Source organism: Nomia melanderi, chromosome 14 (genome assembly GCF_051020985.1).
Source record: "Nomia melanderi isolate GNS246 chromosome 14, iyNomMela1, whole genome shotgun sequence".
NCBI lineage: Eukaryota > Metazoa > Arthropoda > Insecta > Hymenoptera > Halictidae > Nomia > Nomia melanderi.
The window spans coordinates 13,230,877-13,255,402 of record NC_135012.1 but is presented as its reverse complement, the minus strand read 5'-3'; the positions used below and the strand labels follow the sequence as shown (position 1 = coordinate 13,255,402).

Genomic DNA, 24,526 nt, shown 5'->3' with positions numbered 1-24,526 from the left:
ACCGCCGCAGGAAGAAACCGGGAATGACTTCCCATTATTTCCATGGCGTACCTGGGGACCACGCGTGACTCGGCGAAAAAGCGGCTCGGCGGCGGAGGCAGAGCAGATAACACGGACGGAAGTCTAATAACTCGGACACCTGTCGTCGTCCGCAGAAATCGGCGGACGCGTCGAACCCCTGGGAGAAGGATTGTTCGTTCCCTCGCGGGAGCGTTTTACCCGCGCGGTTTCCTCCATTCAGCCGAGCCTAATCGCGCAAGAACCTCTCCTGTGGTGCTTCGTCCGCGGAAATAAACGCTCGCCGTGCGAAACGCTCGGGAATCGAAGCACGGGTAACGGTGCAACAGTCGTACGCGCCGGCTGCAGGGCATTTTATAGAGAGCTGTAAATTAGATTTCTCTGTGGTCCCGAGAGACCGGCGAGCGTCATTCCGGATTCGTTCCCTTCCTACGGTCTGCTTCTTCTTTCGTTCCTCGGCGATGACGGAGACGACCAAGAACACGGGGACCACGGGGACGACACATCGCGCGGTGCACGTGCGCCCGTCGAAAGGATACAGTTATGCGCTTTACGGAGAGAGATGGGACCCGGCCGGAGACGAGGGATCCGTTTTATAACTAGAGATTCATAACGGCACCGCGATCTTACAATGGACACTAGCTGCCAGCCACCGACAGACCGAATGGCTCCGGCCGACGGAATCGATGTCTTTCACGAACCAGTGGACGCTGCTGAACCGTTGCACGGGGCCGATGCCTGGCGGAGGCGAGACGACGCGTCACGGAATAGAGTGATCTCTTCTGCGTTTCGCTCCGAGGCGAGGAGGATTGGGTTGCAGAATGCAATTAACCTTCAACGGATTGGATCTGGGAGACTTATTCGGAGAAGAAACTTATCGTTTTCCCTTTGATAAATCGTTGTTCCACGCGTAGTAGTCTTATATGACGAATAGATGACTTTACTACGAGTCAAAGGAACTCTGCTGCTCACTGTTGATTCTTGGGACCAACCTGTGCGCCGCAGGGCTAACCAAAGAAACGAACAAATTTCTGCGAACGCCGTTGTAATTGCGAAATTCCTCCCTCACCGAACGTGTTAATTGTCTCGAGCACTTCGCCCCGTCGAGCATTAACCCTTCGGATGCTATGGGCGTGTTTGCACGTCTAATAACTGGCACACTGCGCGCTATGAGCGTGCATACGCGTTCAGTAAATTGGCTACTGCGAGTGCTATGGGCGTGTATACGCAGTTAGTGCATTCATCTCTGTTGAGAGCTTCGGAAATAGTCATCTTTCCGCCTTCTTTTTGGATGCAGACCTCCACACCCAGTGGCGAAACTTCGCTTCATTTTTGTTTGCTCGATTGCACTTCGAGGCGCTTGGAAGTTCGCTGTTCGCAAAGACTTCAAATGATCTTGGGCTCGACGCGTTCACCGAAATAACGACGGAATTATGGTACCGGGGAACTCGAGGATCGACGACTACCGGTACACCACGTTCCGCGCCACGAAGGCGCCACACTTTTTCCACGAGAACCGTGAAATGGATGGCCTTTTAATTTACCTCGATGGGAATTCCTTGCAAATTCCGTCGTCCGGTGGGTCTTCAGAAAAAGTATTCCGTGCCGCGATTCTGGGTCAACGCGCGTCGCGGACCTTTGCGTGTTTTTGAAAACCCGTTCCCGAATAACGCGACTACACCGAACGAATATTGAACGATGACCCGTGCGGTTAGAAAAATCTCTGCGAGCTGCTTTAATTGCGTCAGGTGCCGCGTACGCAAAGTAGCTATTATTAGCGGTATTATGCGTTCCGGCGCGTAACGGAGCTGGATAATCTGGAAGATAATGGCGTTAATGCCGCGGCGATAGTTAGATCGTAACGCGATCGTCGTGTAACGACGGCCTCGAAGTTGATTATGCTAATGAAAAAAATCAAAGAGTGGAGAGGCCGGCGGAGGAAACGCAAGAAGATACTCGAAGAAGTGGAGGAGAAGTTGCGAGTATTACCATATCGCCATTGTCGATCGTGTCGCAATAACAGACAATTTGCCATAACGAGCAACGCGAGTAACACAAAGTAACAGAATTACAGGTGTCGCCGTGTTTTTCCTAAAAGTCTTTGCAGCGCCTGTTCCACGAACGAGAGAGAAGCTAGGACGAAACGCGAGACGCATACCGTTGCGTGGTCGCAAAAGTAACACGACCGCTTCCCTTTCAGTGCCGCGTCGGGTTGTCTCGCGGATCGTCCCGGCTCGCGTCGTTCCGCTGCGAAGGGGAAAAATAGCGCTGCCAGCCGTGCAGCGGTCGGTCTCTTTTTGTGGAAAACAGAAGCAGAGAGGCCGCCTTCCGTTAGAAACTCTCATGAAATACGATCCCGCGGAGAGACACGCACACGACAAGGGGTAGAAAGCGGTGGTTTCACGCATCTTAACGGGTTAATAACGATAATCCTCGGAGCGGGCCATCCTTCTCGATCGACGATACCTGACCAAGGCCTGCTGGGGAAAAATGGTAACGCCTTCCGCCAGCGATCGCCAGTGAAAAAGCATTTCGGCCCCTCGGCTAGAAAGTACGCGGTGCGAGGCTTGCGCCCGTGGAAAGACGCGACGCGACCATCGGGGCGTATACCTCGTCTGCTCGCTCGAGCATTAATGACTTCAATTTCCTGTGGATAGAACGGCCGCGGTCGCGGAGACACTCGTGTCGCCGCCGCGGTGGATCGCGCGATGGAAAATGATTTTCACGGTGCGACCGATGCCACCTAACGATCGGTTCGCGTCCACTTTCCCCGGCGGTCGTGAAACCGCGATCTCGTATTCATTACCCCGAATCAATAGACAAACTAGTTTCGATCCGGGACGCGAATTACGTAAAGCCCCGTCAGAGATAACGCCTTGAAATCGACTTAATTGGCGGTAGAAAACCGGTCACGCCGCGAACACAATTCATTCGAACGTTATTCGGCGGACTTTTCAGCGCGGACCGGTGCGCTGGAATGCCGGCAGCGATCGGACTATTTAAGGAGCTTCGGGCCAGTAAGGTTTTCAGCCGGGCCACGAGTTCCCGGCGTGACCGGACCACGATTGTAAATCAAATCTCGCGGCAGGGACTTTTCGATCCTTATCCCGCGAGAGAGCGATCGGTAACGAACTCGTTCCCGATCTAACGAGATTTACTCGGCCGGCCGGTTCTCGGATGCAACGATCTCTAGGGACCGGTGGGTGGACGACGACGATCATCGACGCTCCCGGAGATCCTAAAATGGTCCTACCGTCCCCGCAGAGCCGCGGAACGGTTTCCTCGGCCATGCCGACCGCCCAGGCGAGCCTGGGCATTTTCATTTTAGTGCCGGGAACATAATGGCGACGGGCTCGCGTTGTTCGCGGTATTCAATTTCAATAGCACCGCGTTAACCACACGTCGGCCTACAAATAAATGAGGGCCGATATTCAAATAATATACGGCCGAGGTTAATGAACTCGGGAATATTCAAAAGGTGGGGAAAGATCGCCGTTTCGGAATGCATAATTTATCACGGCGCGCGAGGGGGGTGTTTACGCGGGCGCGGTGCGTCGACTCGACAGCATTACCATGGTAAAAATCCAGTTAGCGCTCCGCTCTATGTTTAGACGGTCCACGGTCTAACCACGGTCGTGCCGTAATTCTTCCCCGTGTCTCCGTTGCACGCTGCCGGGAAACGTATCATTTCGCGTTCGCGCCCCCCGCGCACCCCGCGCGCCTCTCGCGGACTAGAGCCCGCCGTCATGTTTAATGCGATAACAACTAACAATCAGCCGGGTGGGTCTACGCACGCGCGTCTATGAAAATCACCGGCGGAGGAAAGTGTCGGCTTCCCGGGCCAGGCCGGGGAATTCCGCCCCGAGTGCCGGAATTCCTTCGAAAATTCCCCCGACCGCGAGCTTGTAACGCCGAAGCAAGGCTTCCACGTCGGAGAGATTTTGGAAAGCGATCGAGATCCCTGCGAGGCTAGATTCTAGACAAGTTTTTAGGCTGACGTCGTACGAGGACGCAGTCGATTCGTGGCTCCGCAACGATATCTCGCCGAGCAAAAACTCGGAAATCGCTCGCGCTAATTTCGAAGAGAGCCTACGGACGTTCAATTTCACCTGGACGCGTTGCTTTCGGTGCACCGATTCCTCTCGCCGCTCGATGTAAATTATGGGGGCACGACGGGTGCTGCACACTTTCGATTGCATCCGGTCGTATTTACGCGGAATCGCTATCGTATCGGCGAAACTTTTTCCCGAGCGGAGAAAGAGCACGGAATAGCGGCGAAACGCGTTCGCGGCACGGAATCGCGGATGCGCTACTTTTCCGAGATCGGGCTCGGCTTCGCCGGACAGACGCCGCACGGAGGCCTGTCCCGCTTGTTTCTAATCGTCAACCTCGTGTTTACGACTGTCATTTCCAGTTGGCCGAGCGAGCATTTGCGGGACGATATTCAAATAATCTCGATCGGTTGCTCGCTCGAGCGAGTCGAAGCCAATAAGATCACCGGGAAGATGCAATCTCACATTTATTATCCCGGGAGCGCGCGGTAGCCGCTCTGCGTATCCTCTTTTCTTCCGATGGAGCAACCGGCCACCCTCCCTCCTATTTCTTCCCGAGATTTTTACCCCGGTGTCCCAGCCACCGCGGCAGTTCGCGGAACACTGTGATGAATACATGCGAGTCGGGATATCCAGCGGTCGTTATATACCTCCGTGGATCAACCTCGAATGCGTGATCATCCTAGATCGAGGTCATCGGCGATTCTTTCGCTTCGGCCCGTCACGCGTGACGGCTTCGCGAAAACCTGCCACGAGGTGAACCAGGCCGCGATTAAAGTATCGGAGGCATCGAGCTGCCTCTTTTCTCACGGGGCAACTAGGAGGAGGACATCAATGCATCGCCGAGTGAAATTTCAATACCTCCAGGCGGTTGTCGTGCACCGGCTGGAAGAGTTTCCTCCAGCTGCGCCGACTCTCCGATCAAACTTTGACAGATCGCGGCGCTCGAGGATTAACGATCGAATACCCGCGCGATGATAGCAGCTAAATGCGCGCCGTTGCACTCCGCTGCGCTGTTGCGGTGCTCGTTGCACGCGAGCGCCGCGATCTATCAAGGACTCATTAAAAGATGGACGCAACGGTTGCAGAGGATGCCTCGTGAGACTCTATTATATTCATAGAAAGGTCGGCGCGAGGAAAGTGTCTCAACTTCCTGCGCGGCGAGTCCGACATCTGCTTCTAGAAATCTAAGGGGAGAGTTCGGTTTCCAGAGATCGTCCAAGCGGTTACCCGGTCCCCGTTCGACGCGAACATTCGTAGAAAGCGGAAATCGCGGTGGCGCAAGATCGCCGATTCTCCCGGCGAACGCGAATCGAAGAAGATCCGAATCCGAAGATAACGGTGCGCAAAAAACGCCAACAATTACCGCTGCTCGCATCGTGCGCGCATTATATGCCAGCGACCAGAAGAAAAAACGGCTGGGTTAATCGTAGATTAGCCTTTTACGCCAAAGAGAGTTGTTGCCGGGCTAATTATCATCCGGGAAGGATCTAGCCGTTCTTTTCTTGCCGCAACGCGAACACTTCGCCGTGCCGTTTCGGTATCCCGCGGAGAGAGAATGCAACCCGCGCAGTCCGCGGCTCTGTTTACAGTTTACTTAATTCCAGCAATTATCGTGTTTCGCGGAACGAACCATTCGTCCATTCGCCTATGGAAAAATCTCACGTTCCTATATGTCCATTCTTCGGACCGTATTCCGATTTCTTTGGGGCGCGCTCCGGCGCTCCGATAATTACCGAGGAATCTTTTCCATAGTTTCCACCGTTCCCGCTCGAAAGCTTCGGCATCCGCGCACGATTATCACGACTTCAGCTGACCGATATCTCGGGCTCGATCTCGACGCGATCGGTAATCCCGTTAAACCTCATCCGCGGGTGCCTTCGCCGATCGACCGTCCGAACGCGTCGAATAGATCCTTCTGTCGACGATTTTGCCAACCGTTTCCGACGAGTCCCAAAAGAGTTTTCGTCAAATCCTCGACGGTTATTAACGCCGCATTAGCATTCAATGGGTCCGTTAATTGGCGACGAATCGCTTCTCACGAAAACGCGTCCGTGCGTGGAAGAATACAGAGAAGGAGAGAAAAAACGTTACGGAAGAAGTTACGCAAGAAGCGAGAGGGTTTCGCGAAACGACGCGGGACCAGCGCGTCGGCAAACATCCGAGGGGGTTTTTCCGTTCGCCTGGGGGAATGCGAATTGACTTCTTTCCCGGTCGTCGGAGAGGATCAGGTATGGGAGATCAACTGCACTTCCGGGCGTCGGTTAGCATTCCATGCGGTGTGTGCGCGCGCGCGCGGCCAGCGGCGGGAGAGGAGGCGGAACGGCGGAAAAATCTCTCCGCCGTGTAGTCCGCTAATGGTCGTCAAGATCGACGATCCGTGGTCTCTCGATCGACGCCATTTTTCATGGGGATTCAAAGCGCGGACAGAGAGGCGACCGCGGCGAGTCGTGGCGCCTGTCCGCGCTGCTCCCGCTCCCGCTCGCGCTCCCGTCCGAGCGGCGTTCTCTCTTCATCTATCCGCGCGGTGCCGAGATAACCGATACACCTCGAGCAAACAGCCGACGGGAAGCATTACGAGCGCCGTGATGCTTACAATGTGCCCGCCGCGCCACGGATTCAAACTGTACTTCCCCTAGTTCGTGCGACCTTCGCCGTAATAGCCCCGCGGAAGAACAGGTACCCGCCGAATGGACTTGATTTCGCGATGTAATTGCTAGAAATCGCTAGAAAGATTGCACTACCGATCCTCCGATAACACCGAAGAAAGGTTGCGCGAAACAATCGCGATAATGGATTTCGAGCGTTCAATCCGAAGACAATCGAGACCGGTCGACGAAGAAGAGACCGACGGGAACTGTTCGGATAAGTGGTCCGAGCGCGAAACACGCGATCGCTTTCAGCCAGTCCCGATTCGTGCAATTATCTTTTCTCCTGGTCGCCACTACACCGCTCCGTTCATCGTTCATCGTTGATCCGCGCGGCCGCGCTGACAAAAGGGTTTAACGAACGCCCAGTGTGTTCGGATTCTGCGGGGTGAAGAAAAAATTCAGAAGTAATCGCCGATGAAACGGAGAAGGTTCGAAGGTAATGGCATAATTGGGAGGGGATTTCGGATCACAGCCGGCGGAGGCGAGTGGACGGGAGCGCAATCGATGCCGTGCGTGGCGTGCACTATCATAAAGAGGAGCCGTGCCGATGTAGCCCACGGAACGGCAGAAATTCCATGCTCTCGCATATCCCACTAATGGCCTGCTCGAAGATCAACGGCGCAGCATCGGCGATCGCCGGATTTTTCGCGGTGCGGAACCCGCGGCAAAGCGGTCGGGACACCGGCCGCAACGAGTCATGGCGCCTGTTCGCGCATCGCATTACCTATTCACGGGCGGAACGCGCGCGATCTCCTCCCCGGTGCTCTTTCCCTCGTCTGCGCGAGCCGTGCGTGTGCACGCGACCATCTTCTCGCGCGCACGGAACACGATAGACACGGTTCCGCGACGCTAACGCCGGTATTCATCGAGCGGCGACGATTCTTTTCGAAGGCGATTGGGATTTTCGAAATTTCGTTCCGGCCCGATCGTTCCTACGAAGGCTAGGAATGCGAATCGCTCGAGCTGCGCGACTCAAGGATACGAGATTCCCACCGGTCCGCGCTCGGAAAAACAGCGACGCACGCGTGGCTGAATGATTCAGTGATCGCGGAGCTGGGCTTCGCCGCTTGACCCGATTTCCAGGAAGGTTCTGCGAACAGAGCTTTGCCGAGTGCGTGTCGAGAGCTGGAAGATTGCCGCACCGTTTTGCAAGTTGGAAAATGCGAGTTGTTTATAATCCGATTAGCAGCCAGAACCGAAATCGCGGATGCCCCTGAACCCGGCATCCCGAGTGAATAGAATCTCGCCTCGCGTTTTTCCGATTGCTCGGCGTCTCGCGGGCCGCGGGATCGCTCGCGGCCAGCTAGGATTCCTGAAAGGACACCTGAGCGCGCACGCCGGTACGTATAGGTGCGCGAGGCGTGCAAAAGTGCGTGTGCACGCGTGACTAACCGCTCGCGCGCGGGTCAATGCCTCGGCTGTCCTCCTCGAGTAAGTATCTACCTACTCCGCGGCTACCTTCGCTACTACGTTATGCTCGTGCTGCGCTCGAGAGATCGCGGATCTGACGAGCCACGCGGCTCTCGCGGCCTCGACGTTTCCGCGAGGCGGCCCTCTTTGACACGCGAAGAATCACCGTGACCGCGCTCTCGTCCTCCCGCCCCTCCGACGAACCGGACGTCCCGCGAGATTAATGCTGATGAGCGGGACATTGGATTCGGTGCGATTCGTTGCGTATCAGCGCCGGGATTCTAATGGTCGACGGAGATCCTTGATTCGCTCGTAGGAGGATCGCCGGTGGATCACGGTGCACACGTAACGAATCGGAGCAAATAGTTGGAGATCAAAGGAAAACTCGTTCCATCGCTTCCGCGTGGATCCGTTTGTTTGTCGTTCGACTGCTACCAACTTGTTCCGCGGAGGAGAGGTTACCGGCAGCCATTACCGTGAAATAGACTCTGTGTTATTACTCTGAAAGTAAGTTACCCCCTTGAAACGTAGTACCAGTTCCATCGCGTTACCGGAAAGCGAGATAATTGTTATTAAACGCCGATCGAACGTCACGATGGTCGTGTTACGTCTTTCACGTGTCTTTCGCGTTAATCCCATGTTCGCGACTGGATGGTAAAGCTCGAGCAAAACGCGTTTGATTGGCAGACGTTGATCCACCCATGGTATGCGAGTCATTCCCACTTCGGATAAATTCCGCTCCGACTCCCTTATCGCGATCTAGCGGTGCTCGGATCGACGCGCGAAAAAATCGTTTCGCTAAACTGAAAGTTTCGAACGCGCGCGTTTCTCCGCGTAGCCCGCCGGCCGCTCGTGCTTTATTGCGCTACTGTTAAACGTCGAATGGCCCGCAGTAATTCTCCTCGAATATTCCGACGGAAAAACACTGGGCGTTTCGCGATCTCGCGAGGCCTGTCCGCTACCGAGGCCAATTTAAGAGCTTCTAATCCGAGTGCGACGAACCGCAATTAACGTTCGAGGGATATTCCCTCGCGTTATTGGCTTTCGTTTACCTCGCCCGTCCGTACTCCCGGTTACAACTCTTTCAGCTGAATTGCGCTTCGTCCCCGGCGTATGCGGCCCGCGAGAGGAATCTCCGGACGATCCATAAGCGCATAACCGTAAATTTGTCCTATTTACCCGTTTGGCGAAACACAGGCTACGCGATCCGGCCGTTAGCGTGCCATTTTAATGAAGACCGGCCCCTGCGAAAAGGCGAGAAAACGCGCGATAATCTCGGGACCGCGTCGCAGCGCCGGCACGTCGTTCCGAACCGCGAAAAGGTCCACCGGCATTCGAAACCTATATCCGACGGATTATAATACTTTAAAGTCATCATCACTGATAGCCCGTGCTTACGAGCGGGGATTACCTGAATCGGCGCGGTCCGACGCGGCCCGTAAGGTCAAGACGGGACGAGCGCCGCGCCGCGCATTATCAGGATATTTCTGATCCGACCGGCGCGGCGCGGAACGTTGGGAGATCGAGGAAGAAGGAGTAGCAGCAAACCCCTTTCGATCTGTCGATACACGATCATACGCCGGCGTCGTGACCGTGGTCGTTCGTGACTCCTATTATCACTACACAGGCTTACCCACGAAACCGAGCGTATCCGGTTGGCGTGGCCTGTGTCCACCCGGAGCCACGGCTGCTCGTCGCATCGCGCAGCGTTGCACCTCGTACCGTGGCAATCTTTCCAGTCTATCGCTCGAGCGGCAGACCCGCGTTGAACGACGCTCTGTTTAATAGATCGGACATGGATGCTGCAATTTATTAATATAACATTGATAGGACGCTGGCTGCGTCAATCGGAAGCACGAGTAATAACCAGTGAAATTATTCGAAAATTATGATTCCACTCGCGTTCTCCAACAGCTCGTAATTAAGAGGTGCCCGACGATAAAGCACTCGATTACCCGCCGAAGGAGATTCAGGGTATCCTCAACATTTATCGTCCCGTCCGACCGTGATGCAAAGTTTTGTTGTCCTAGGAAAAGTGTTAAAGTAGGATCGGTTTTTTCTGCAGCCACGCTCGAAGAAGCAACCCGCGCAGGATGCGAGCCGCGTTTCCTGCTCCCGGCCAAGAATTCCACGATCCCCGCAACTCGACTATTAATTACAAAGTCGCCGCGGCCATTACTTGTCCCCGGGGAAGCGTTTCTGGATAGTCCGTATCGCGATTTACGTTCATTTGCAACCCCGTCCCGGTAGAACCGCTTGAATATTCCATCGTCGCATTGTACGATTGGACGACGCCTAATCAGCCGGCGAATCCGTGATCCGAGGTGCGAAAGTGATTAATTAATAAAACTGTTATTGTAAACTCGTTGAGTTAATTGGCGCTGTTTAAGCGCGGCGCTATTGCCGCTGCCGTTAGATAAGGATTCCTCGCGTGAACCTATCCGCTGGTGCGCGCGCTCCATCGGCAGCTATCGCGAGCCTCGCGGAACCGAATTTCGAACTGTCACGATCCTATCGAAATATCGTATGAACGAGACGCGAGACGTGGAGATGCGATGCCGCCGCGCCGGTGGCCGTCTCCGTTGCGGCGGAACGAAACGAGCGAGCACGAGGTACCGTTCGAAAATTCCAAGGAGGAAATTCCCCGGAGTCGTTCCACAAACTGGACGAGCACCTGACGCGTCGAACGTTCCCAATTAACTGCATCGTTGCCCGACGATCCCGACGACGAAAACACTCGGGGGTCGGCGCGCTTCGTTTTTGCCGACCGCCTCTGAATATCGGCGAGGCGTCGAGCGATTAATCGCCGGAATCCGGCCGAAAAACTTGTACGTACACCGATTTTAATGCTCCGTTTCGCCGGTGGTACTTTTTGCGCGGAGTCGGGCCCAAACCGGCCATTTTCGCAGCGTTAAATGACGAGGCATTAAACGACCAGCGTTACCGGCTATTCCGCACTGAAACGGTTCTCCGTAAAAACGAAAATCGTCGCCGGAAAAAGTACCGAATCGAACACAATGAGAGGTAACACGCAAAGGTGATTACCGGTCGATCCAGGACCGGGTCTCCGACAGCTTCTAATCTCCGTTGGATCGTTCAGGGGCTTTACAACATCGTCCGACACTTGCTCCTGGACACCATTAGATTATTCATGAGGCACCGAGTCATTAATCATAATTAAAGTCGTTTGTTTTTCTCTTTCAGCGAGTCGGACATGGCGCCGAACGCGGAGGAGGAGTTGCTGGTAGTAAAGCCGTGGGGACTACAACCGGAAAAGGTTCGTATACGTTCAGGGAAGTACGCCGATACCGACAGGAATCGTTGCAGGCCGATAGGCGAGCCTATGAAACGGCCAAGTAAAAAGCTGAATCGTGTTAACTTGGATGCTAGCGAGACAAGCGTCGCGTTTATTCAGGCGCAGGCAGGATGTTTTCGATTAGCATATGTTCCAGTATTCCGTCGATATGAAGTGTACGCGGGTAGGCAGGAGCCTAGCTAGGTGTCTAGCTAGGCGTACGAGGAGAGTCCGGCTGTTCGTTTTTCTCTTCGGGGCGCATCGTGAGAATCGCGGCAGCCACTGCCCGAGTAGGTTCGATAAACGGCCCAGAAATGTGCTAAAGGAAGGAGATTACAGGCAGTTAAGCGGTGTAGAATTGCCGCGTTCTCTATCATAATCCAGGCGATCCTAATCTATTTATCGTAATCACTGCGAAAATCGTCGCCATACCATTAGCCAGCGCATCCAGTTCTTCGTCCGCTATTTTTCGCCTCGATCGTTCGCGTTGCCGGCGGAAGGTATAACGCGGCGTGAATTCCGGGAAGAATACTCCCCGATCCACTTACCGAACGAATCTCGCCTCGACTTTTCAAGCCCGAACCAGAAATAAAAAGGAAAGGCCGAATTCTTCGAGGCTTGCACTTAAGAATTCACTTAAGCCGGCTCGCGTACAAATGAAACGATCCGGGGGACTAACTCGTGAATACCTCGCTCGCATAATTCCGCCGATTAATTATGCATGCCGCATACCATTCGACTACTCAATTTATAAGCCCCGTTTTGTCCCGTGTGCGCGCTGTCCCGCGCTCGGTCACCGACGCTCGGCTGGAGGAATCGTCGGAAGAGTCGCTCTTTAGCTTCGCGCGTTTCAAACGGGCTACGGATTTAACATCCGGACGTGCATTAACGCGCGCCGTCGGATGTATCGAATTCTGCGCCCGGCGATCGCGCCGCCAGCATTTGTACGCGTCGCGGGGCTGCGAGGGAGGCGATTTGTCAGCGGCGATATGATTAACGCCGGGAAATCATCCACGGCGTATCCTATTAACCCTGAAACCCGTGCACGAGCTGATCGTGCGGGGAACGCGATCGCTTTCTCGGAACCTTCTCGAGAGATCCCGTGACCGATACCTTTGCCAACGAAAAATTCCGGAAATTTATCTCCTTTAGCCTCTCCTGCCCGCGCGAGGACCGATGCTTCGCTATCAGTTTCTTTCGATTCTTTCAAATATTCAGTTGTTCTCTACTTTCTTCTCGAATAGTTGTCCCCAATGACAACGCGAGTTGTTCGATTCGTGCAGATGCCTTTCCGTTCGAAGAAAGCCAACCGGATTCGCCGGTGACGTCGGGAGATTTACACGAGGCGCCGTTAATGAAACGAAATCCGCGCTGACAAAAGACACACCGAACGACATTCTTATCTCTAGAAAGTCGCGTCTCTTACCAAATTCTTCGCTGGAATGTTCATTAAAGTGGAAACGCGGCGGCTTGAAAATTAGATCGAGCGTGGCACGGTATCCTGTCCCAGATCTTCCCGCGAATATTCGTTTTTGCCGCGCGCGCGCACGCTTCGTCGCCAGCTGATAACCGACACGCGGAGTGACAAAACGGCCCGCTAAGCGCAAGAAAGCGTGACGTTCCCGTATGTATGTAGGTTGCCCGCGAGTTTGTTCCGTTCCGCGTGAATCCTCACGTTCGGCGGGATATCGGTGGGCATCGTTCGGCCGGTACGGGCTGCGATATTCGTCGACGTCGGGCCGCCTAATCACCTAGATAATTGCAACGGTTACGTCCTTCTCTCCCTTCTGCTAACGATTTCCTGCCGCGGGATCCCGTTTCGCGATAGCCTGAAAGAACAGGAAAACGCGGGAAACGAAACATGATTGATCTAAGTAAGTATGCACACCTCTGCTCTATCACCGGCGCCATTAGACAATTTACGGCCCTGTCCACGATATCGCGCGCGCATATCCCGGAAAGGAACTCTAATTATCGGTTTTCGAAAGAAAGGAGAAAAAGGACCGCGACCGTTAGCGAGCCCGTGGCGCGGATCGGACGCTGATGGGCCATCATCGTCCGCGTCTCGTCGGTACGAGTAACGAACGGGCAGGTGATCGATAGCGACTGTCAACGAACCCGTTCGTCGCCGACCGTCGATCGGCTGTCGAAAGATCCTCGCTACCGGATTCCTCCTCGATCCGCTCCGATCCGAGAACGAACAACGGAGAAATTAGCCGGGTGGCTTCGCGGTTCCGCTCGCTTTTCGCGCGTCAAGGGTAAGCGGCCGCGAAATAGAAACTCCGTTTCTTGCTAGCGTTGACCGATTAACCGCGCGGCGCAAAACCGCGGTCATCGGGCCAGGCGTTCCCGTGTGTTACAGATATCCGCGGTATCCTTGATCGGTCGTTTAGAAAGCCGCTGCACGCGCGCGACCTTCGGGATAAACGGATCGTTAAATTCCTGAATTCGTTCTCCGGGAGAAGACACGATGAGTCATCCCCGCCTCCCTCGTCCATCCTCGGGATCGCTCGGCCGAGAGGACTCCGCGACTCCGGGAGGTTACTCGCCCGGCAAATTCCGAAGCGTAACTGTTCCAGCTCCCGCGTTCCCATAAAATCGCCAGAACTGGGCAAAGAGGCGATAAATTAATTCCCGCGATCGATCGGGATGTTTCAGCGTGGAATCAATCGACGCTGCGCGGCAGCCGGGCTGCGTGAACCGGACCGATAACCACTATAATTCTATCGATTTATGGTTGGAAGCGCCGTGAAATTAACTTCGTACCAGCTCCCACCCTTCAGCCTGGATACTTGGCGATCTTGGTTAGGACGCGACCGTAATGCGCGCGATTTCGCGATTCGTTCGACTGGGATCCGTGCGATATCACACGACCGATTGGCCGATCTCTCTTTTGCGTTGGCGCGAATCATTCCTCCACGGTGTTCCTTTTTTCGCGATTCGGTCCAGCGACGTTTCTAATGGCGCGTTTATACCAAATAAACGAACGCTGTTCCGAAGATTCTCGACGAATATGAAAGCGTCCCGGTGAAACTTATCGCGCGTTCTGATGTATTCCGTTTATGTTACTTTGTGAAATTCAGGGAACGCTCGTCGAGCAAACTAGTTCGCTTCTGTCAAGTGCTGCCTTTAATGCAGTGGCGCTTAAACTTTCATTCGAATGAAGTAGAGTAAGTACAGGATACGGCATAATTCATCATTTTCCTCCCTATAATTTCGAGCGAGGGACAGGTGCAGACTTGTTTCGATCGTTGGACGCATGGTATCGGTAACGTTAACGTTCCGCGGAGGTTTCGTGGCTCGGTTACTTTCTGAAAAGTGATCGTGCACTCCTTGGTTAGGAGAAAGGTTAAGAACTACCGCTTTAATGGATTCGCCGCGATAGCCGGCCATTAAACCGCGTGGTCTCTGTTCTGTTCACAGGAGCGATTAAGACCACCTACGTACAACGCGGAGGACTACGCTATCGCACTGAGACGATGGGGAAGACGTCCATTAGGAAGCGTTCAGGACTCGCACGGTACCCTGCCGTCCACGACCAGCTCGAGTTCCGGTTACGCTTCCGGAAGCGGCGAGATGACCTTGAGACAATTCACCTCGGTCAGCGAGCTTCTGAACAAGCTGCGAACGGACCTGAGGCTGGCGTTCCCAAGGTTGGTGAACTTCGGATCCCAGAAACGCCGGGAGTCCCGGCACGGAACGCGAGCGAACCAGTCCGCTTTGCATAATCGGCGAATCGGCGAATCGGCGAATCGGCGAATCGGCTCGCGCGAAAATGTGAAATCGTTCCTGCTTCGGCTATCTGTACCGTTAATTATCAGCCGTAAAGGATCGCTTCGCGGAATTTCTCCTCGCGCAAAACGAAACTAGGAAAAGAGTATATATCTGCACGGAACGAAGGACGAAAGTTCACTTTCGAGGGAAACCGAGGCGCAGGTGGCTCGCCGGAGGGGCACCCGGAAGTGCTCGTGCACTTGATTGTCCGTGAACAATTAGAATAACCGATCGGCCCGGTTGAATTTACGCTCCCCGGCTGGAACTAACTACTGGTACACCTCGAAAGTCCTCGATACCAATCAAACAGGAAGATAAGCCGGCTCGGATTTACAGTTACTTTTCATGTGTTTTTTTACGAGGGAACGAGGACCGAAGACGCGGCTGAATCTCCCGGTAGGCTCATAAAAATTCTTTCCCGATTCGAGCACAGATTAGTCGCCGGCCATTACGGCTCGCCTCCGCCGCGTTAAATCCGGAAACATTGATCCCTGGCTCCCCCTGTCATCTCCGCGATCGTTAATGGAGACGCCGCCGGGACGGATTTTTCTCCGTCGTCGTCATCCTCGTGGCCCTCGTGTGTTTCTTTTTCGTTGTACAGTTAACTAAGATCAAGGAGGAACGCGGCGTACACCTGAGGGAGCTGCAAACGCGGCGAAGATTTTATCCGGTCTCCCGCCTCGGTAAACTTTATTAATTGCCCCCATTGAATAAAACATTTTCACCTCGCGCAGAAATCCCTGGTTCGCCGGCGACGAGCAACTTCTGTCCGCGCGATCGGCGTTTCCGGTGCCGTTTCGACGTCCCGGCCGGACAGCCGTGATTTCAATTTACCTGTCGGCGCGTCCAGTCGAAGATTGTATTAACTCTTTAACGGTGATAAGGGGCGAAAGATCATCAATCCGCGATTTCAATTCGTATCTCTTAACCGTTGACAAAAACCGTTCTCCATTTCCTGTAATAAAGCCCCCGGTTCTTCTTGCCGCGAGTCCGCTCGTTGCGCCGCTCGCTACGCCGCTCGCTACGCCGCTCGCTACGCCGCTGATAGAAGTAACAAAGAAACTAGTTCCCTTCGTGACTCGAGCCGTGCAAAAAAGCTCGGCAACGAGATCGGACCGAGTCGAGTTCCCCGTCCGACGTATCGCGTCCAACGAAGGGCAAAATAATAGTCTCGTCCCCGTTAGGCGCCGGGATGATTAAGGATCGGGACTTAAACGCGTGGATTCGTTCTGCTGAACGTCCCTCCTCGGCGACGGCGACGTTTGTCTTCTATCGCCAGAAGCGGCCGTCGTTCCTGCTCGTTCCTAACACGAAAAATTCCGATCGTTACTCACCCGGCTAATCGACTATCATCAAGAAACCAGGATTACTCTTTCCTCCGCGATAGAATTCCCATCAACGGACGGACGGATCGAATTTCATTTGCACTCGTGAGCTCGTTAGATCCATCGTTTCGTTCGCAGACAGAAATCAGACGTGGAACACGAAAAAAGAAACTATTTGATTCGTTTCGCTCCTCTAATTGCAACCACACGCCAGAGACTTTCGTTTCCTCGATTATTCCGGTGCGTGTTTTTTCCATGATGCCAAACAGATTCTACGATTACACCGATGCCTACAGATGGTTCGCGAGGAGAATTTCAAATGAAACTTATTTTCATGGTGTACGCACTTCGAGTTCCCTCGGCGGGAACGCACGGCGCAAACTTGGTGGATTTCACGCAAGTAACGTTTCCGTGAAGTACGAAAACGGATTCTATTCGACGAAGATGATCGAGGAAGAACGAATTTATTCCGTGGACTCGAAGCCGAGGGACCCAGAAAAGAAGCGATGCCCTCGGATTAATTCCAGCCCGATCAGCGTGCTCGTTCGGCCGTGTCGCAATTTTGTCGCACGTGCTGCGTCGAAAGATTTCCGATGAACGGGACATACGATCGATTCCCAGCAATGAGGGAAGAAACCAAGTTGCTAGACTCAGTTCACGCGTTCATTGGCACGATAGTCACCAATGTGACCAGAGCTTCCGCCAAGTAGCGAACAAAACTATTTGGCCACTTGAAAGCTGCCGAATAAATCATGAATTACTTCGAACACCGTGTGTCCTTGCTACGAAAGAATAAGTAAGATTAAAACGCTGAAGATTCTCGCGGTGGTCAACGCATTAAGGTTAAAACGATTCTAATCGCGGCGCGGCGGCTTCGAGAAGATTCAGAGGAAAAGGGAAGAAAGAGAATGGAGAAGTCGCGTCTGGTCGCGATATCCTCGCGAAGAGGATGCGAGCGTAGTCGCAGAAACGCGAGGGGATAGCATCGGCTCGCAGCCTCCTTCTGCTCGGCCTCGCGTCCGACCACGCGACCGGCGCGTAATTTGTGAGCGGAGGCTTGCGGCCGTTCTAAAATTAAAGTTACAACGTGCCCTCCGGTAATTCCAGCGAGCTACGAGCGCATTATAAACGGCTTAAAGAGAAAGAGAGAGGCGATATCGACGCCGAACGCCGCGCCGTTACACGATTAAGGACGATCGTTGGAAACGTCGAGCGTTTAGCCTCTTTCCGACTCGTCATCTTTTCCACACCGTCACCGGATTTTCTACAGTACTGACGGCTGCGAGACCATATGGCGATTGTCCCACATACGGAGAGCATCGGTCATAACACGCCGCTCGACCGGATAACCCGCGAGCGAGCAGCCACGGATAAACGAATACCGATATTACGGATAACTGTACCCGGGACCGGCAGAACGGCGCGGCGCACGGTGTGTGCTCGATCCGCAAATCGATTTGGTCACGGCGCATCCTCGATTTCCACGATCGCTGGTCGTATCATTCGTCGGGATCTTATTAGAACGTTTAGACGGGGTTTTTTGCCGGGTCGCGCGTGTACCTACTACTCGCCTTCCCCTCGGCCGACCGACGGAATCGATTTATTTTCGTACCGGTCATAATAATTGCCTGTCGAGGTTAATTACGTCGTCGAAGACTCTCTCGAACGGTTCGTGTTTGATATCTGGAGCGGATGGAGGAGAATTCGATCCGGTGGAAAAATCGGGGGAAAAAGGAGCAGGTGAGCCGCCGCGACACGCCACGAGCGGCGATGCTCAACCGGAGCAGGAATGTGCGACTCGCGTGGTCGATCCTATGATATAAAATCCCGAGATGAAACGGCTAACGCCGCTTTCCCTCGACCGAGGGAACTTTCTTCGTCTGGCAGCGGTCCGTCCGGCATCGTCGGCGGATCACTTGTCAGTGCCTGTTCGCGCATTCGCGTGCTCCTCCGGTTAGACCGTCAATGAAAACTGACGTGTTATTAAACCGCACACCGACTCGGCCGAGCAAGAAGCAACGAAAAGAACTGGCGCAGCGCAGCGAGTTATTATCGACTATTAACTCGAAGGCTCGTTTAATTAGACACTCGAGTATCTTTCTAATTAAAGAGCTTTGTGATTCGCCGATGATAGCGCCGACTATTGCGCCGACGCTCCCCGATGCTGCTCGACGAAGTGACGAAAGAAACACGCGATTCGCGCGCGTGCACCGCTCGAAAGGACTCGCGTGCTCCTGCCGCTCCTCGGCATTCTCTCTGGTTCCTTGTCATGCGAATCAGGCGTGTCGCGTTTCATTGATATTCCTTGCCGCTGGTGTCTTTTGTCGATCGTCGCTTCTCTTTAAAACGCCCTTTTCCCCGGTCGTCGTTCTTTCAATGAACGCCCATCTCCATTCACGAACGTTCGGCGGATCTTTGTATGCCCGGAACGAATTTCGTCGGTAACTAATTGAAAGCAAAACCCGTCGTCGGAGCAAACGACTCGGATTACTCGAGGATGCGACCTTGAACACGTTCCTACTTTACTACCGAATCTATCGGTAACGATAACAGCAACAGCAAGGAAAGCAACCATACTGCATCTGGAGCCGGTTGTATACCATCGTAACCACGGCTACGACTTCCATGTGTAAATCGGACATAGATAACGATAATCTGATACATTTTCCCGGTTGATTGAATCGCGAGGCTGTCTCGCGCCCAGCATCGCGGCGTGGAAACTCTGAATTCCGCGCGCAGTGTACTTTAATTAACATGAACCTTGAACCAGGTAATTACGCGGGGCCGGTTACGGAAAAACACGTATGTTCGGTGCGCGAGTTAACGTACTTATTTTATAGGCATCAAGATAGAGCCAGAGAGAGAGAGAGAGAGAGAGAGAGAGAGAGAGAGAAAGAGAGTGAAAGAGATAGAGCGAGAGACACCGAGAGGCGGAGGGGAGAGCGCCTTGTTTCCTCTTTTCTTCTTTCCGCGCGACGGAATATCAACACCGGCCGAAGAAGCCTCGACCGGCCACCGAACCCGCGATACCCCACGATGCTTCCGCTTCGCGTAACAGCGAACGCGTAACCGCTTCCTACCTAATGGAAACCAAGGAAGTCTCGTTTCTTTTTTCACGCGATAATCAGATCCCGTTTCTGCCTCCTGGCAAGCGCGGTGCCGGGCGATGCTTCGCGATCGGCTGAATATTCTCGCGGTTCCCGATGATGCTCGTCGTCCCCGGCCTCGCGGAAGAGACGCTCGTAGGAAATAATCTCGCCGCGCTCGAGCGCCTCGGTTCATCTGCTCGTAACCGGGCTCCGTCCTTTCCCGCCAGCCCGAGTTTTAATTACGAATTCACTTTTATTCGTCTTTATTAGAAAGTGAGTCACGTCGATGCGCAATTCCCTTTATTGGCAGCCAGCGTAATATATTGTTGGAACGCGGCACCGTAAACGATTTACGCTCGCGCAAACGCACGCGGTGGACTCATGGTAATTAGAAACGAAGTTGCGGCTCGGTTCTTGCGCGCCGTTTCCTTCGGAACCAGAGAAAAACCCCGGCCGAACGTTCGAACCGATTCCGGCGCATTCCTTGTACGCGTTCGGCGTCGGTGAAACTTTATGCAACGCCGCTACCAGAATATCCTGTCGTCGGACGATCGGTCCGGCGTCGCGCTGGTCACCGTCTAGAAAGAATGATAAAAGCCGCGCGACGAAAGACGCGTCCGCGGCTGTAAATTATGCAACCCATTTACGGCGGACGCCGAAAGTATCGCGTGAAAGAGAAACGCCCGAGACGTCGTTACGTCCTTTCGTTTTCTTCTGCGCGGCGCGTCGTCCATCGTCGTGAATTTTAGGGTGTGCCCACACACCGGGCAATAACGAACGCTTGATATTCATGCCCCGTCCGCCGAAGGCATTCTTACGTGTACGCCGTGGTCTGCATAATGCAGGGTGTAATATAATGCACCCATAGCAGCCCGGGACCGAGGCATCGCATGACGTCTCCAGGAAAGCGTGTTTTCGATAGCGCTGAGTCGTTCGCCTTGGAACAAATTCCTCTTTGTCCTCTCGCAATCCGACACGCGATTTTTCATTGGCCTTAGAACGCACGCGAGCCTCGTGAAATCCTCGGGGCGAACTAGACTCTCGCATCCGCAGGCCCGTCAAATTCGAACAGGAACGCGAGCATTTTACTCGAACTCGATCGAAGCGAATCGCGAGGATCTCGACTTACTCCGCTTACGCGCGGTTTCATCATTTTGGAATTTCCGGGTCCGATAAGTTTCCTCGTGAGTCGGGCGTCAAAGGGTGGTCGTTTCGCGCGACGTCTCTCCCGTCGCGAATTTTCGTTTTCTTCGGGCGGCCGAAGAATGAAAGGTCCATCCGGCAATTTTTCAGGCGCGGTCAACAAAGGTGATCCACGGTGTTCACGGCGCGAATGTCGCGCACGTACGTGCGCACACGCGCGAACAACCGGCCATCACGATACCTTGCACGGTATGCATAATACGCCAGGTAACATAATGCGTCTATTGTTGGAAGGGACTCTCCCTCTCTCTCTCGTTCTTTATTTTTCTCCGTTCCTTCTGGCGGCTGTTTACCCGCGGGTAAATAGGCGACGAGTACATAGGCCGGGTACATAGAAAACGTTTTAATACTCATTTGCATGCATTCAACTCGCGTGCACGGCGCTTATACACGGTGTTTATAGAGTCGCTGTCTGGACGAACGTCCCTCTGAATGTCATTTTCTTTTTCCCGTCTTTTCCTTTCTTCGATCCGGGGCCCAAGCAGCGTATGATTTACGATTGTTTGTCCGGGAGGAACGTGGAAAAAAAATGCCGAGCGCTACTTACACGGGTTTCGAGGGACGCGCGGAATCCGAAGACGTTCCTTCGTCCGCGATAAACGTCCCCTTCGTCGCCGCGGACGAAAAAACTCGTGACTGCCCGGTGCTGGCCAGTTTATCGTCTCCACGTACCTATTTACCACTATATTTTTGCGACTCTGCGCGTGTCACGCGCGCCGGATAACCAGCGGCTAAAAATATATTTCAGTCGCAACCAGAAGATTAGGCGATTCTCGGGGGGAGGCGGACCGCTCGTTATCGAGCCGGATTAGATAAGCTTTCGACGAGCCGAGCCGGTGTGCAAATAAGATTTTCCGCGGGGGAAACGTTCGACGGATTCGCGAGCGAGTCCTGGCGGAAGAGGATTGCGCAAGGGACACAAAGGAGGATTCTAGAAAGTGACAAAAGGCCGCTCGCCAGGAAGATTCTCACGGCTCCGATCGGGGAGAGATTGCTGCTAGGCGTATACGATGCTGACAGACCGGCTGGTGCACCACGCTACACGTGTTTCAGCTGTATAATTAAGGAAACTAACGTGACACGATCAGAGATAGCGTCCATTACGGGTCGGGCTCGCGTTCGAGAAGAAAACCCGCAGCATTGAAACAAACTTCTACCGTATGGACACCGTCACTCCTTTGACAGTAAATAATATCTGTTTCCTCGTTCTCGCGCCCGTCCACGCGAAGACCGCGTCGCGCAGGTGCGCACAGGCGACGCGGAACCTCCGTAAAGGGAAAAACGATCGCGTCCAATCGTGTTCCCGGCTCGAAGACAACCGACGAACGCGATATCTGGTAAAGCGATATCGCAACCGGAGGAATGTACGCGGAGAGAAGAATCGTCGGTGGACATCCGAGACCGATTGAAAATCGAGCGGAGTTTCTATCGGAACCTATCGGCGCGAACGATACCGATCGGATTGTTGCCGTTCCTGCGCCGCGATCTTTCTCGTGTCCCGCGGTTTTCACCTTAATAACGATGTTTTCAGTGACTGCGAAACCTTGTAATTTAATTGAAGTTTACGCTCCTCCCCCTATCCCGGCATTAACTTCATTAATAGTTACCGGGTTCTTGTAGCGTCACACTTATAATCGCTCCGTTGACAACCTCAAAGGAACTCGCTCACCGGCGCACCTCATAAAACCGGATTGCTTTTTCTGTTTACCGCAGGGTCCCATAATTATGTAATTACGGTTTTTTCGTTCCCTCTGTCAGCGGTTCAATGGCTGCTGCGCTGTCCGGTGCCCGCCGAGCAGCGCTCACAGTCACGGCCGCGCTCGTACCGTTACAGATGCTTCCGGTCCACCTCTCCACAATTAGGGAAATACTTTTGCGAACCGCGTACATACACTCGAATCGATTGCGAAAAATCCAGGCTCGCCTGTGCCTCTTTCCCCGGCCGTTCCCGGACTCCGTTCGACTAAACACCCCTCGCGTCTCGTAATGGCGAAAAGAAAAACCGCGAGACGAGAAGCGAGAACAGCCGATAAAAATTTATCTTCCCGGGATATTGTAAGATAATTGCAAGATGTTCCCCCCGAGATGATACAACCGGGAGCACTTTAATCCTGCCGGATTAAGGACGGAAATTCATTTTGAAGTGAATACTAATATTAATTTGCAGCTTCGTTCAGGAATTCGCCTCGCCCCCCGCCGACGGGATCACCCTGCTGCTGGAGACCCTCCGGGGTGTTCAACTCGCTCAAAGTTCTCCACCCTCTTCCGGTCACACGGGTCCGCGCGTTGGCACCAGAAGAGCAGCTCTGGACGAGCTGGGCTGCGTCGAGTGTCTGGCTGCCTGCGCCGAACGATGCACCGACGCGGCGAGGCTCCTGGTGCAAGCCCAACCCGGTCTTCTTGCTCTGGCAGTCTGTCTGACTAGTAGCTTGAACCGGTCCCGGGTTCTAGCTCTTCAGGTAACAATCGTCACTTCCGTTCCGAGTGCCGCGGTACTGTTAATCAAAAAAGAAACTCGGCTCGCGAATCATACTCCCGGCGGATTACGCTCCACCCAAGCGAACTCGACGGGATCTTATGGATGTCTTATAGGGATCCTGAAAATCTCCCCCCACTCCTATCCCTCTCTCGTTGTCGTCTTATCGCAGTTTTATCGTTTACATCGCCGTTAATAGATCGATGGAGATATACCCGACTCTACTCGTCTTCCATCGAGGACTGGATTTAACGCGTATCTCATATTAACGCTGCTAAACCGATTATATCTGTAAACTTAGCCGACGGTTTTATCGCGTATCTATCGCTTCCTCGTCGTTTGCAATAATATTAAGAGCTGCACGTGTACGCCGCGTTTGAACGGACTCCCCCTGGCCGGTCGTCTTTTCGTTTCGGCCGGGACCACCGTCGACTCGACTTAATAACGACGCGCGCGTCTTTTCGAACTGTAAACAGAACGGTTAATTGAAAGGGTTCGAGGAGCGAAGCGCCTCGGCGCGGCTCGGATAGTGGGTCGACCCCGTTGTTTCGATCGGCGGACGATCCCGGGCGTTCCTGACTCATCGGGCCACTCGTAAACTCGCGTTTCCAGCAAACTCGGTCCGCCGGGCCGCCTCCGGGCCCCGTTATTTCGAGAGTGTCCGTCCTCGGAACCAGTTTTTATCGTCTATCCCGAACGTTATTCGGCCGGCTTCATTTGCAAACTGTTTCGCGCCGCGCGGCGTGCTCGTGCTCCCCGCGATCCCTTTTCATTCGTTTTAATTCGCCGACCGGCGAGGAAGCGCACTTACGGGCAGACGTTGACTAACCGAACTGGGGTAATTACTTCCACGGCACGTGATCACAGAAACCTGCCAGTCTCGGAGGGGTATATAATGAGAATAAGGAGATCGTTATCTTCGGCCAGCTGAAGGAACTGTTGACGGGCATTAACCGGCAACTAGAACGCCATGAAAATCCTTTCATTATCGTGTTCCAGCTACTGACGAAGGTCTGCCAGGCTCCAGGTGGCCACGCAGCCGTCTCGGAAGCGGTTTCCACTTTGAGGCTCAAGTACGGCGAGGGCGGGAGATTCCGATTCCTCGCCGGTGCGCTCCTGGCTCCCAGAGCAGCGATTGCGCTGAGAGTCGCAGGGGTTTCGTTTTTGAACGCTTTCCTGAAATCCGCACCACGGACGCAGACCAGGTTATATATTCAGGTGAGTCCGGCTCCG

The 24,526-nt window shown here is 53.9% G+C and overlaps 1 protein-coding gene across 2 annotated transcripts in view; it reads left to right on the top strand.

The window, feature by feature from the left end:
- mwh (multiple wing hairs) overlaps window positions 1–24,526 on the top strand; it is a 44,698-nt gene that overhangs the window by 16,954 nt on the left and 3,218 nt on the right. For both annotated transcript variants that reach the window (XM_031981374.2, XM_031981375.2), the window contains exons 2-5: window positions 11,336–11,408; window positions 14,850–15,079; window positions 22,985–23,276; window positions 24,293–24,511. In XM_031981374.2, the coding sequence (XP_031837234.1) occupies window positions 11,336–11,408; window positions 14,850–15,079; window positions 22,985–23,276; window positions 24,293–24,511 (814 nt within the window). The remainder of the gene's footprint in view (window positions 1–11,335; window positions 11,409–14,849; window positions 15,080–22,984; window positions 23,277–24,292; window positions 24,512–24,526) is intronic.